The following is a 13,824-nucleotide window of genomic DNA, read 5'->3' as shown; positions in this document are numbered from 1 at the left end:
AGAGGATACCACTATCTTCTGGTCCCTCTGCTAGCAAAAGCTGGAAATGTATAGAGCCTGGTTACAGTAGGTAGTGCACAGCCGGCCCTACATTCGTGCAACCTCGTTATGCCCAGTGGTGCATCTCAGAATTTTAATAATCTGAAAAGGATCGTTACACTGCTAATATCAAGGAAATGAGTATGAATGCTTATGAAATGAGTTTGTGCTTGGATGATAAGGGAAGTGAAGTTTATGAAAGAGAAGCATTTTAGCACTTGAGAAGAATGTGGAAATGAAACGGCCGCTATTTCAGTGCCGGGCTTGCAAAGCTCCTGGGCTGGAGCTGCAGGAGTGGAATAGTGTTCAGTGTGCTCCTCGACCTTCCTCTGCTTGCTTAAAGGCTGGGAAGAAAAAAATGAAATTAATTTGATAAAAAGGTAATGCAGACAGGTTTTCAAAAGTGGCTAAATTTGTGAAACTCAATTTCTGAATCTGAAATTGAAGAAACTTTTCAAAGGGCGTGGGGACTTTGTGCTTTTGGAAGCCACGCTCAAATAGTCCAGAAGTGTCATTAAAAAAAAAAAAAAAAAAGAAAACTTGCTGCCATTTTATTGCATTTAAACTTTACTGATATGCTTTGGAAGCATGTTCAGACTCCCAAAAATATTTGTTAGTATGAAAAAAATTACGTGACCATCATTCGTAATTATACTGTACAGACAGGACAACAGAGTGGCTTTTCTGAAAAGTCAACCTGGCTTTGACTGTAGGACTGCTCCGTACCTGATAACGAATCCTCTGGGTACAGGTTATGAGGAACATGGTGAGAAGAGAACCACTTCTGTTTCAATTAGTCCTCATCGTCATCTGTGTGTTTTATTGCAGAAATTAACAAATGTCCGAATAATGAAGGAAAACATGAGAACTGGCAACCTTCCAGCAAATATGAAAAAAGCTAGAGTCATCCAGATCATCCCATGTAAGATGATCAACTTTATCTATAGAAACAAGTGCTATAAGTGCACGGCTATCCTAAGGTTGTCGTAAGTAAATATTCTACCTGTGTGTTAGTACCAGCACATCTCATATCAGCATATGGCTGCGTTGGCTGGGTCCAGAAGAGAGGAAAGCCCAAACTTGGAAACTGTAATTCTGCAAATAATTACTGCATATGCCTTGAAGAAAGAAAAGTTGTAACTTTTACATACTGCCTGTAAAATTCAAATGCTTTGAAAAGTGTTTTTGTTTCATTTTTAGGTAGACCACATTTTTGAGGGTTTACTTAGCTTCCCTTTGGTTTTGTCGTCCTCTTTGCAGACATGGCTGCTCAATGCTTGGGCAACGACACAGGCAGAGTATCCTGTCCCTGTAATGTGTGGTGTCCTTATGGAGAGTCTGCACACAAATTATTTATTTATTTTAACTTTTTCAATGTAAAATATGTAATGACCAGATTTTTTTCAGGACTGAATGAAATAATTCAGCAGTTTCACCCACTTAACCAGCATACTTTCTGTATGTTTCCTTGCCCACTCTGGAGCAGCACTGCAATGTCTGCTCATTAAAATAAGTTTCAGACCTTGCTTGTCATATCCTGTGTGAAAGTAAAAATAAACCACAGAAGAGCTAGTGCTCTCCTCCACACGCTCAGTAAATCATGGATAAGATCTGTAAGACACTCCTTCTGGCTTCCAGCTGAAAGTTTTGTTGTTGTTCTTTCACAAATGTAAGAGTGGAGCAGTCAACATACAGTTAGCAAAAGAAAGAATAGACGTGTGTGTTTGGTTTTTTTTCCAGATGATTTTAATAGAGTGATTCTGTCAATGAAAAGAGGGCAGGAGTATACAGACTACATCAATGCTTCCTTCATAGATGTAAGTATAAATGTTTTTGATATATTTAGACTACAAGTCAAATATTTTTGATGTTGCTTGTAAGTCTTTTTAAAGAGATTTGGCCAACTTGGCTTATGAAGAACAGTAGCTTTTTTATTTGGGTTTGGCTTATGAGAGTTTCCAAATACGTTTCTTATCTGGCGTTTTCAGTTTCAATTTAAATAGTTGTGTAATTTAAACATTGCTGATGTGAGCTGTATAAACTAAGGTTTGTATTAAGTCCTGAAAAAACAGGGAGTGAAACAGGTTCTATTACCTGCATGCAGGTTAACAGACATCCTGACTCTGGTTGTCTAACTTAGAGGAGGGGTGGGAGGGTGGAGTACATATTTAGCATGGGGAAAGGCTTTCAGAGTGTTTGGGAGTCAGGATTTACCTGGGGAGACCTGCAATAATTTCCAGCTTTGTTCCTGGCTTCCTCACGGAATCTGGCCAACGCCTTCCACTTCTTTTTTTTTTTTTTAATTTAAATATGAGAATTAATTATATCCAGAGGGGCTCAGAGAGAAGCTGGGTGCTGCGCTCTCTGCATACCAGCTTCAGTCACTCTCATCCTCACGTGTCATTACACTCACGTGTCTCTTTCTCTGCAGGGCTATCGCCAGAAGGATTACTTCATTGCCACTCAAGGACCGCTGCCCCATACCGTGGAGGATTTCTGGCGGATGGTGTGGGAGTGGAAGTGCCACACCATCGTTATGCTCACAGAAGTTCAGGAGAGGGAGCAGGTAGGCATTGCACAGCTGCTTTTTAAAAGTGCAGTAAAGATGAGTCTTCGTGTTAGATAAACACTATTATACACTATTTATAATATTTACACTACTTATACTATTTGTATAAACCCTTATACAAATTTTAGCAAGATTTTTTGCCTTCTCTGAAATGACCTCTTGCTTCACTGTTAGGTGTAGGCCAATGTTGCTGCTTTTGCTTGAATTGTCAGGAAGAACACAGAAACTTACGTTTTTTAAAAGGGCCCAGTTCGCATTAAAATCACAACTGTTATTGGGATTCCTGGTGTGAATGCCTGTGGAAGAGTTGCTTGGGATTTGAGAACAGCTGACAATGTTTTCTTGAGGAACTCCCCCATTTTTTCACCACTATAAGCTTCTGAACCTCTCCTTCTGCATCCTTCCTCATGAATTATCAGAGACCCGTATCCCTGCAGTGTTGCAAACTCAGGGTTCAATTCATGTTTTAGTGCTCTGCGATGTTTTCTGGTGTTTTTGGGAGGCTTTTTTACAACATTACATTGCATTGCCTGTAGGAGTTACTTAATTTCCTTCTAATTTATTTATAAAGCAGTATTTATCAACTATGACTTCTGAGCCCTTTTCATCTTAATGCTTTACACTGTAGAAATATTTTATTCCAATACTCTTGGTTATTAGCCTTTTCACTGCAAACTGTCTAGAACATGTTAAGCTGTATTTCACATTTTATATCAGAGATTCGTCATTATGCAGATAACTGGGAAAAAAATAATATCACAGAATGTTTACAATTCTCTCTCAATTTTGCAGGAAAAATGCTTCCAGTACTGGCCATCAGAGGGCTCAGTAACTCATGGAGACATAAATGTAGAAATAAAGAATGACAGTCTTTTAGATGCCATAAGTGTAAGAGATTTCATAGTTACGTATAATCAGGTATGTTTTTTAAGTTGCTTAAGTTTTGTTTTGTTTTGTTTTTTTTTACATTTGAAGGCATTTACAAATATAATTACGTAACTTAAATCCTGGAATTTCTATCTAAAGATAACTGCAGACATTTTAGCAGTCACAAGGAACCTTATAGGAAATATTTCGCTTAAAGCCCCATGAAAATCCTGGTCAGTAAAACACGTCCTTGATCAAAGTGGGTTTTTTTGCTAATGTTTTGCTGTTGCTGCTAGTCTTGCATTTTTTACCATTTACCATATATCTAGTACAGAGAATTTGATTCAGGATTTTAAATGCCTGGGAAGCATTTACAGCACAAATACAAATTCTCTGCCTACCAGCTGTTCTGTAATGCTGCTGTGCTACAGGCATGCTCTACAGATGACTATTTTTTGAACTTTTGGACATGCATTTCTTCACTCTCTGAACCATTTCTTTAGGAACCCATTTACATTGCTGTGTTTGAAGAAAAAAAAAATACTTGCCATTTAGCATACCAGTAATTTAACTACCTATTATGTTACATGTAATTTATACACTTAAATAGTTGGCACATGCAAAGCAAAAGGACTTTAAAGGGCTCTGCATTTCCTTCTGAAGGAAGGTGATGGATAAGGCACAAATACACACTGTGCTCACAATGCAGAGTCCTTGTCCCTGTGTTGACTTCTGTCCTATTTGAAAGTGTTTAAAACCTGAGTAACACAATTTTAGATAGTTTTGGGTTTTCTGATTTTGGTTTTCATAATAATGGTTTTCTTCCTTATCTATCAAATCACAATTTTAGCACCACTAGTGAAGTCCATTCCCAACAATCCTGTTTAATTAGCTCTGAAATAACGATGCAATATTCAGATTGCCTGCCAGAATTAGTATGACATTAATACCTATATGAACTTCTAGTCAGCAAGCATAAAGACAAGACAAATAATTTTTAAGTTTGAAGGTCACAGGTAGCATTGTGCAAAGATAAGTGGATTTCATTAGCTGATTTTTTTTAGCACGGTGCATGGGGAATGTAGGCACATCAGGTATGCATGAGCGGTGTATTATGGACCAGGTTGAAATTAGCCCGCTTTACTGTAATGGTGAAAAAATTATGCTACAGCTGTTGAATGTAAGAAGTGTGTTTCCATCTGGAATTAACAGCTGGATGAATCTGGTTTTTGCACACACGTAGGGTAACCACGAGAAGCAAAGCAGGCTGGTTCGGCAGTTCCACTTCCATGGCTGGCCAGAAATTGGAATTCCTGCTGAAGGAAAAGGGATGATTGACCTGATCGCAGCTGTCCAAAAGCAGCAGCAGCAGACAGGGAATCACCCGATCACAGTGCACTGCAGGTAAGGCTCCCCTCTCCTTCCCACAGTTAGCTGATAACTTTTTCTCCAGTCTGGTTGTGGTTACAGCACTTCTTTGTAACTAGACTGCATCCTTTAAAAATAAAAACTAAGAAATATGAGCAAAAGGTAGAGAAATGGAAAAATTGAGATTACATAAATGTGAAACGATAGTATTTTTGTTTTGTTTTGTTTTGTTTTGTTTTTGTAGTGATTTGTAAAATACCCCAGCAATACGGGGCTCAAATGTTCTATCAGGATCAAAGTGATCAAATTATTGGCATGATGGAATATATCCTTAACCTAATCTGAACACAAACTGTACCTCTGTTTTTGAAAGCAGGAAGGACAGAAAAACCAGTGTACTGTCATTTTTTCTTTTTCCATAGTTCTTTTAATAAGCTGTATTTTTTGGACTTTTCCTTTGTGTTTTCAAATGCTATTTTTAGAGTTTTTTTTTTTTTTTTTTTTTTTTATCAGTCTTTTAAATTGTTCTTTTCCATTTCTGCACTACATCTGCTGACTTTAAAAGTAGTAATAAAACTATCATTCTGCCTCCGCCTAATTCAGAAATAACACTTCCCTTTCAAAATACTGGATTTTTTATAAGTGAATAAAGCCTTTTCTTTTCTTCTGGTCAATACAAAGTCAAGCTGACAGTCCACAGAGGCAGAGTCAGCAGAAGAGAGGTGCCTGGTTTGTTTTGTCTTCTAAATAAGAAGTTATTAACCTCAAGAAGTCACCCTTTGACATGAACTTTTTTGCTGCTGTGGGCTCCATGGACCTGTCTGCTGTGGGAGAGGTGCTGGCAAATTCAGCGCTGCTCTTACCCAGACCGGCTTTCGTAGGGGCCTCATCTCTGCTGCGTTTGTCTAAGATCTTGTGCAGTAGAGTGTCTCTTGTGATTGGAGCTTGACCGTGACATATTTTGTCTCTCATTGCCCTCAGAGTTGGTAATTGAATACACGTTAGATAGTGGCCCATTAGATCTTTTCTTCTTGAGCACGTTGTATGAGTTCAGCTGCTGTTGCTGGACCGTGGTCTCCTTCAAGCCATGCACAGAGGCTGAGATGCTGGTATTTTTATATCTAACAACATTTATTATTAATAATTGTGGTATTTTCTTCCCCTTTCTGTGATCCCACTGTTGAGCAATGCTTGGCACCTGTACTCCGACAGGGATCCTCCCTGCAGGAGCTGTGCTCTCCTGCATTTTGTCAGCCAGCGGTGATGTCTGGCGCTGCTTCTGGGGTTTTCCTGCATTGCAGTGGACACCCAACAGGTTGCTTTTCATGCTGCAGAAATTGCAGTAGTGATTTATGTGACACTCAGATAGTCTCGTAGCATTATCCGCAGGGAAGTATGCTCACTGACTGTTCGGAAATGTTTTGCTAGAAGAGCACATGGGTGCTGTTAGAGTTAGAAATAGGAAAGGCTTTGTTAGAGCTGCTCTCTGCGGAGTGCACTGACTTTTATTTTGCTCTGATTTGAGTTTTAATGGGTCTCACTCTCTGAGAAGTATGGTTTGTATTTTGGCTACCTGAGGTGTCACAAGTATTTTCATCAGCTGCTGAAGCAAAATGATCCAGGGAGCTCCTGGATTTGTTGGCGTTTTGGGATAGGAGCATACAGTAATGTGTATTAATTGCTAAAACTTCTTCCTCCTTGCTTCTGAAGTGTTTTCTCTTTGCAGTTTTCATTTATGTTCCCCAGGGGACTGTGGGTTTTCCCACCCGATGGTGGCTGAACTCAATGTTACTGCTTTACAAATGCTAGGGAAGTAAAATTCTACATGATAATTAAAGTGGGCAAAGTATCAACTAGTTCTAACCGATAAAATAAGAGGTTAAAATAGCTGATATCTTTGATATACATAAATCAGATAGATAAGAACTATCTGAGGTATGTATTGCTTCTACTTTTTTACATTTTTTGAGCTGCAGACTCTCTGAAGCATCAGCTTAATTATTTGATGCGAGTTTTTCCTAGATTTTGTTCAAAACTTACTGCAATGATTATAAAATTTACTAAACAAGAAAATAAAAGCAACCACGCAGTGTATCCTAGGATTTTTAATATTGCACGTTTTGTCCTGCCCCTATTTTGACAGCCTGTATGTACAGTGCACTTTAACTGCTCCATGCAGTCATACCTGAGTCTTCAAATGTAGATTAATGTAAATTTATGAATAAGTAAACACCTTTCAAGAAAAGACTGATTTCTCAGAGCATTCGCATACACTTGTGAAACCTTCTGTTAATTTTTTCTAACTATGAATGGTTTCAGGAGCAGCTAGAAGTGATAATTCGTATGTGGAATGAAGACCTAGCACTAAATAGTTTCAGAAGGGCTTTGCTAACTGAGTTGCCAATAGAATTCAAAGCCAATCTGCTAAATCCCAGTGTTTGTCTCCTGCTGCCTTCTGGTTAGTCCATAGCTACCTGTGCTTTTCCTCTCTTTGCTGTCTCCTCCTCTCTGCACCGTAATAAACCAGGCAGGACTGCTTAAAGATCCTTTGCTTCACTCTTTTGCCCAGTCTTTGCCCTTTTGGAGCATCCTTTGCTTTTGAACTTTGTCTCAAGAAATGAGGTCTGAGAGTCAAATTGAAAAGTTATCTTCCCTTTAGAAAAGTGTTGAAGGAAGTACAGAGAGGGAAGCGAGTATGAAAGGAGTAGTGCTGTGTTCCCGTGAGACAACACGTGTTTTTCCTGCATCTCAAATGCAGTTTAGTTCTCCATACCAAAATTTTTCAGCCAATTAACAAAACAAAACAAAACCAAAACAAACAAACAAACAAACAAACAAACAAAAAAAAACAAGCAAAGAAAAAACAAACCAAAACAGCTAAACAAACAAAACAGACCAAAAACTTTACATGGCCTTTAAGGATTTATTAAAAAGATGTTTTGGGAAGAAAGAAGGAAAGAGCATCTAACACAAACAGTATAAGCAATGGAGTGAAGAACAATGTGTGAATAAGTGAATAAACAACATTTGATGATGTCTGTGTGCAGCTTTACTTTATATCTTTATTTCCTCACCTTTTTATTTATGTAGACCTATTCCGAAGTGCATCACTCATGGGTTACTCTAGAAAGCACACGAGGTTACTACAGATTAGCTAACGACAAATAAGACTGAACCCTTTTGGATTTTGCATTTTTCTTTAATCTGATAAAAGTAGTTGTCTGAAGGGAATAGTGCATCTAATATGTTGTACCTGTTCATTTTCCCTCCAGTCGGACTTTTAATGTATCCAGCTGAGGATACATGCATTTGCACTTAATCTTTTCATAAGACTATGCTTCTCAGATTTTTTTTTCCATTTGAGGGAATTAAGGTAGAAGCAATGATGTGTGATTACACTTCACCTGCTATAAATGATTAAAAAACATGAAAATTTTAAATTTAATAAATTATTTTGTGCTTATCCTTGTTCAATCCAGTGAACCTTCTGCTTCATCTTAGCACTGACTGCTAAATTCCAAAGTCTATCCTGCTTTTAGTTATTTCCTATCAAAGCTGCTGGCCTTCCAGGGCACAGCCCCTGTTTTTTGGTGACAGATAGCCTGTAATTTGTGTGATTAAGAAAGCAGAATCTTTTTGGCTCCGATATTTGGCTCTGATTGTGTTCTGCCACATCCAGAGTAAACCTGAAAGCAGAGCATGAGAGCACGGGAAGCTTTCTTTGCTGAAGACTAATGGATACATGAAGAAGCAGCTTTGCTGGCTCGTAATTCAAGTGCCAGGCTGGTGCTGACAGCATCCATGTGCTGCTGCTGCTCACAATCTCCTGTTTGAGGGCAGAAGTTGTCAGCAACGGGGCTGGAGCAGCTCCTGCCTGGCTCACGATGAATTTCGATTACTGCTGGCTCCCTTCTAGCGTGGCTGAAGTGGCAGAATAGGCTAATGTTTGTGCTTGGGTATTCTCTATCAATATTATTTTTAGCATTTTTACCCTGCTGCATGCCAACCAGGTGTGTTTCCGTTGCAGCGCTGGTGCTGGCAGAACAGGTACGTTCATAGCACTCAGCAATATCCTGGAACGAGTGAAGGCTGAAGGGCTCCTCGACGTATTTCAAGCTGTGAAGAGCTTAAGACTGCAGAGGCCACATATGGTGCAAACACTGGTATGATATTTAACAACCCGGATCTTTGTCAAAGGATGTGTGTTTGTAAATATTCTTGTGGGAAGAGAACAAAGGATTTTTTTTGCAGGTGGAAATAAATTATGTATGATGGCTGTGTATGTACAAGGTATTATCAGAAATCTGTATTTTTACAGATTTTTTTTTTATGGCATTTCTAAAAAATAAAACTTGGCTAAACATTCAGTGTTTTTTTAGGAACTGGTGACAGTTAAATAAACCAAAATCTTTTGAGAGTTCCAGATGACAAAACTTATGAAGTAAATGCCTTTTAAGCCATATATATCAGGTTTTCTTTCTTTACCTGAAAGTGTCGAGGCTTAAACAGGCTTGCAGTTCATCTCTGAAAGGGAGACGCTGACTTGTTTAAAGTCAGCTACAAAGAATATGTGAAGCTTGGTCCTGACACTTTCCCTTACAGAATAAACATTAACAAGGTTTATGGAGGTGTGTTTTTGGAAAACACATAATGCCGATATTTGGTATTTTGATAGCAGCTCCCATTCGGCAATGAGAAACTTCTTTAGGAAGTTATCTCAAAGCTCCTTTCCCAGGTAGATGTTTTCTCCGTAGTGCAGAAAGGGGAAAGAGGCTGAAGAAGTGGAATTGGATTATCTGCAGTCACGCTGAGACAGGGATGAAATCTTTCTTTTGGGGTTCTGGCTCTGTGATTTAATAACGTCAGTTAAGGGTGTAATTGCTGTTATTGGATTGATATTCCCAGCTGAGCCTGTGGAAAGGCTTCTGCTAAACTCTGCTTTCCAGCATGAGTGAAGTCAGATGCCAATTCCGTTCATTATCAGGCGTTAGAGATCTGATAATGCAGCAAATCATGTCGAAGGCTATCAGCATGCCTACGAGCTCGGGCTGTGCCCCATCCTTGGGATGCAGAGGACTAGGCAGCAGGCTAACGTAGCCAGAGGATGAGTATACACAGACAGCATTTACAAGTGAAACTCCACTTCAGAAAAAAATGAACTTAAGAGTTTTTTTTTTTCAAGTTCTGTGCATTTGAAGTTGCATTGTCACACCGTTTCAGCCGTGAAGCTCAAAGCCTGAAGTTAAGCAGCCGGGCTCCCTGGGGAAGGCGCAGGAAGAGTTACCTGCTTTAGCATGAGACGGGGAACAGCCAGGTGCAGTCAGCAGCTTAATTTAAATGAGGAGACAGGTTTAAGAATTGATGTTCATTTGAAGAACTATCCCCTAGAAAGCTTGAAGAAATCATTTTAACTGACAGGCAAGAATCAGCCTGTATTTGACAAAAGAGAGGTACCGTTGCTTTTATTACAGAAAAAAAAGAACCAGGGTAGACTCGTGCTCAGCTCCTCCTGCACATGAAGGGAAAACAGGCGGCTTTGAAGAGAATACCCTGCTGACGGGTGGGTGGCTCTTTGAGGGCAGGGCGTTACCATCCACCTATTATTAAAAGTTGGTTGCATGTGAGAGGAGAGAGAAGCCTTTCATATCAGAACCCATGGCGAAACCGTGGCTTGGCTCGTGTTGAGGACCATGTCGAGGTCCTCTGCTCACCAGCCTTTGGTTTCAAAGCTCCTTGCAGTGCCAGTGTCGGGAACCAGCCAGGAGTGAGGCACAGAGGAACACAGAACTTGTGGGCAGCCATCAGAAACTTTGAATCGGTGGGCAATTAGGTGGAACTGGTAGCTGCTGTGAACTCACAGTGCTCCAAACTGGAGCACCTTGCCTTTACCACGAGGATTTGCATAAGAATGATTTTTTTTTTCCTGACCTAATCATATGGTTTTGATATTTTCTTCCTCTTTTTCAGGAACAGTATGAATTCTGCTACAGAGTGGTACAAGATTTCATCGACATATTTTCTGACTATGCTAATTTCAAATGAAAATTCCTGCCTTATTTTTTAATTTGTCTGTATAAATAGTTGTATATTATATTAATTTATTCCGTGTCATTTCGATTGACTTTTATTGTAAATATGCCTTTGTGTTTGCCCTAAAAGTTGCATTTGCTGTACAAAATTATTTCTGAAATATAAATATCTTCTAAAGCAAAGTATAATGTTCATATACAGTATATTACTATAAGATGGTAGAGAAATCTTTATTCTAAATAACATTAAATTAATTATTGAAGTTTTCTTTTTTTTTTTTTTTTCCCACTTACAATTATTTATCAATAATGCTGTCTCCCAGTTCTTGAAACTTTATGCAGGTGATTTACATTTCATACTAAAAAAGTGAACTGTGGTATATATGGTTAAACTAAACATGTTTTGGCCATAAACCTTTCTTCACTGACGTCAACAGCAAATGAAAACAGATGTTTATCTGGGGACACACACTGCTAACCTACTCATGCTTACATGTAATTTATTTCCTGGTCTCACTGAAGGGCAAAGAGACTTCGAGGTATCAGAATATGGCCATTTTTGTGTAATAATGTACAGTATAGCTGAAAAATATAATTGCTTTTAAAGTCTGTTTTTTAGAACCTCCCAGTGGATGGCAGTTCTATTTTGAGTCTTAATAAGATATAATCATTATAAATACAGATTTAGATTTTTGTTTTAATATAACTTTAAAAGTCCATTTATTTTGTTCTTTCCTAAATATTACACCAGCTTAAATCAATCTAGAAATACAATAATGTGAGTTTGCCACTATTTGAGAATATTTTGCATATCTGAAGAGTCTATTTTGCAGCTCCTGAACTTGTCTTCTTCAAAAGGCTCTACTCTCCTTCTTTTATTACACTCAACAAAATAATTAATAGTATTTGCTAAAATTTTGAAGAAAAAAAAAAGAGTAAATTTTTAGCGCTAGCAACATTGAGCACTGTAGCTGAAAGCTCCTTTATGTTCTTACTTTCCCATGTATGTTATCAAAAAAAAAAAGATCTAAAGATCTTTATCTAAAAGGGTTATATGATTGTGTATATAGATATATTTTTAATGAAAGTACTACTGATAATATAATTGGTGAAATAAATTTTAAAAGTCTTTTATTATAGCCCAGAACAGGATGTGCTTGGGGGTTAGAAAATCCAAAAAAAAAAATCACAGGGCATCTGAATGTTGAATAATTCAAAAGTATTTCTTTTCCATTCTTTAAAATGCATATATGAATTAATGAGCACAAAGTATGTACTTCAGTTACTTAACTAATATGCAATAGTCCTGTCTTGTCCGGTTGGTTAGGTTCTTTCGATGCAAACATAAAAGCCTTATTTAAAATTAAACAACTTAAACTGATCATTTCACTGTTCTTGCACTATTTTGCCCCATGACCGTTTCTCGTATCTGGTAACAAGTAGAACAGTCGTACAATGCAAGGAACAAGGGAGGTGCTCATCCCTCTCCTTTCATTTCATACTGAATGGAAAAGGTGCAGTTCAGCCATTTCTAAGCACACTGTTCTGAACACTGCCATTTACTGCTTCTTGTCTTCCCATTGATGCACTTCTGTATTTATTTGTACAGTAAATTATGCACTTAAAAACGATTGTTTAAAGACTAAACATTTGTTGTGACTTGTTAGAAGATACACTCAAAACACAGAAAGCATTGAGGAGTAAAAGAACGCAAAGTTTACATTACTACTGCATGCTAGAATTCTATCAAATTTCAAAAAGGCATCAAATAAATTCAGTAGGAAAACCAATGCAGTGAGGTTTTCAGTATGATCATCTGCAGCACAGACAGAATCAGAGAGGTTAAATGATGATAGAAAAGAATGCAAAGAAATTTTCATTATTTTCCAAAGAAGCTTTTCTTACAGTCCCGTTAGATCCTAGGATCTTTCCAAATGTTTACTTTGCAATATAAAAATAATTTGTCTGTCAGACAGCCCATCTCCTAGGGATCTCACATAAAAGCCAACACTGAGAGTTGCCTTGTGAAGCAATCCTCCTCAGCAGGACCACAACGCAGCGTGATGTTACGGGGACCCGATGGGCAGCAGCTAAGAGCAGGCTGGAGCTAAGCTGAAACATCGAATGTTAAGTGGGTGCTCTGGTTTTAGCTGCTACCTATATTATCAGTTAGGGAACAGAAAAAAATGTAACACATTTCAGAAGTCACAAACATAATGACCTTTTTTCTTTTTCTTTCTTTTTTTTTTTTTTTTTATTAATCTGAGACGCTTGCTTTCCAGTTGTGTTTGGTGAATAAGCTGCTTACTGCAGCAGCCTCGTAACTGGGGAGCTGTATCTTGACATAGATATATCTGATTTTTTCTTTTAAATTTTTCCTACGTTGCATGAAATTACTTTAAAATGCCAAATAGTTGATTGGAAGTTGTACATTCTGATCGGTATGTGGCTTTGGTCACTATGTGACTTGACTGTTTTCACGTGTTAAGATGGGTTCCAGTTCACCGAAGCATTTAAGCATTTGCTTTACGACATCGCTACTCCACAAAGCATACAGCACCCTACGTTCTTTGTTCCCGAAGCAATCCCTTAAGTGCTTTGCTGAATTGGGCCTTAATGAAGAATGCATACTGTAATTACCAGTGTTTTTTAGGGTATTTTTACGTATCAGTTTTTTAAACTTTTAAAATGAGCCTGACCGCCTGTGTTCAATATTTTGAAATGTTTTCATTTCCCTAGTACCATTTTTAATGTAAAGTTATTGAAACTTTTCTGTATGACCAAACTGTATTTAATTTGTCAGATCTTTATAATATATGTATGTATTATACAGTTTCAGCTACTATTATTTTCTTTTATTACATTTATAATTTGATCTTGCTGTGTTTTTAATGCCGGTGAATGTTGCTGAATTCTTTGTATATGCAAATTGCAAGATCTAATACATTCTGA

The 13,824-nt window shown here is 38.0% G+C and overlaps 1 protein-coding gene across 4 annotated transcripts in view; it reads left to right on the top strand.

Annotated features, from left to right (window-relative positions):
- The window catches only part of PTPRE (protein tyrosine phosphatase receptor type E), a 94,865-nt gene extending 81,041 nt beyond the window's left edge, over positions 1-13,824 (top strand). For all 4 annotated transcript variants that reach the window (XM_082764554.1, XM_082764555.1, XM_082764553.1 and 1 more), the window contains 7 exons: positions 868-961; positions 1,780-1,856; positions 2,471-2,605; positions 3,401-3,526; positions 4,719-4,879; positions 8,871-9,006; positions 10,811-13,824. In XM_082764554.1, coding sequence (XP_082620680.1) covers positions 868-961; positions 1,780-1,856; positions 2,471-2,605; positions 3,401-3,526; positions 4,719-4,879; positions 8,871-9,006; positions 10,811-10,885 — 804 coding nt within the window. In that variant the 3' untranslated portion in view covers positions 10,886-13,824. The remainder of the gene's footprint in view (positions 1-867; positions 962-1,779; positions 1,857-2,470; positions 2,606-3,400; positions 3,527-4,718; positions 4,880-8,870; positions 9,007-10,810) is intronic.

This window comes from Aythya marila, assembly GCF_965140915.1.
Source record: "Aythya marila genome assembly, chromosome: 7".
In the NCBI taxonomy this organism is placed as follows: domain Eukaryota; kingdom Metazoa; phylum Chordata; class Aves; order Anseriformes; family Anatidae; genus Aythya; species Aythya marila.
Note: the sequence above shows the minus strand (reverse complement) of the source record. Positions and strands in the feature narration are given on the sequence as shown.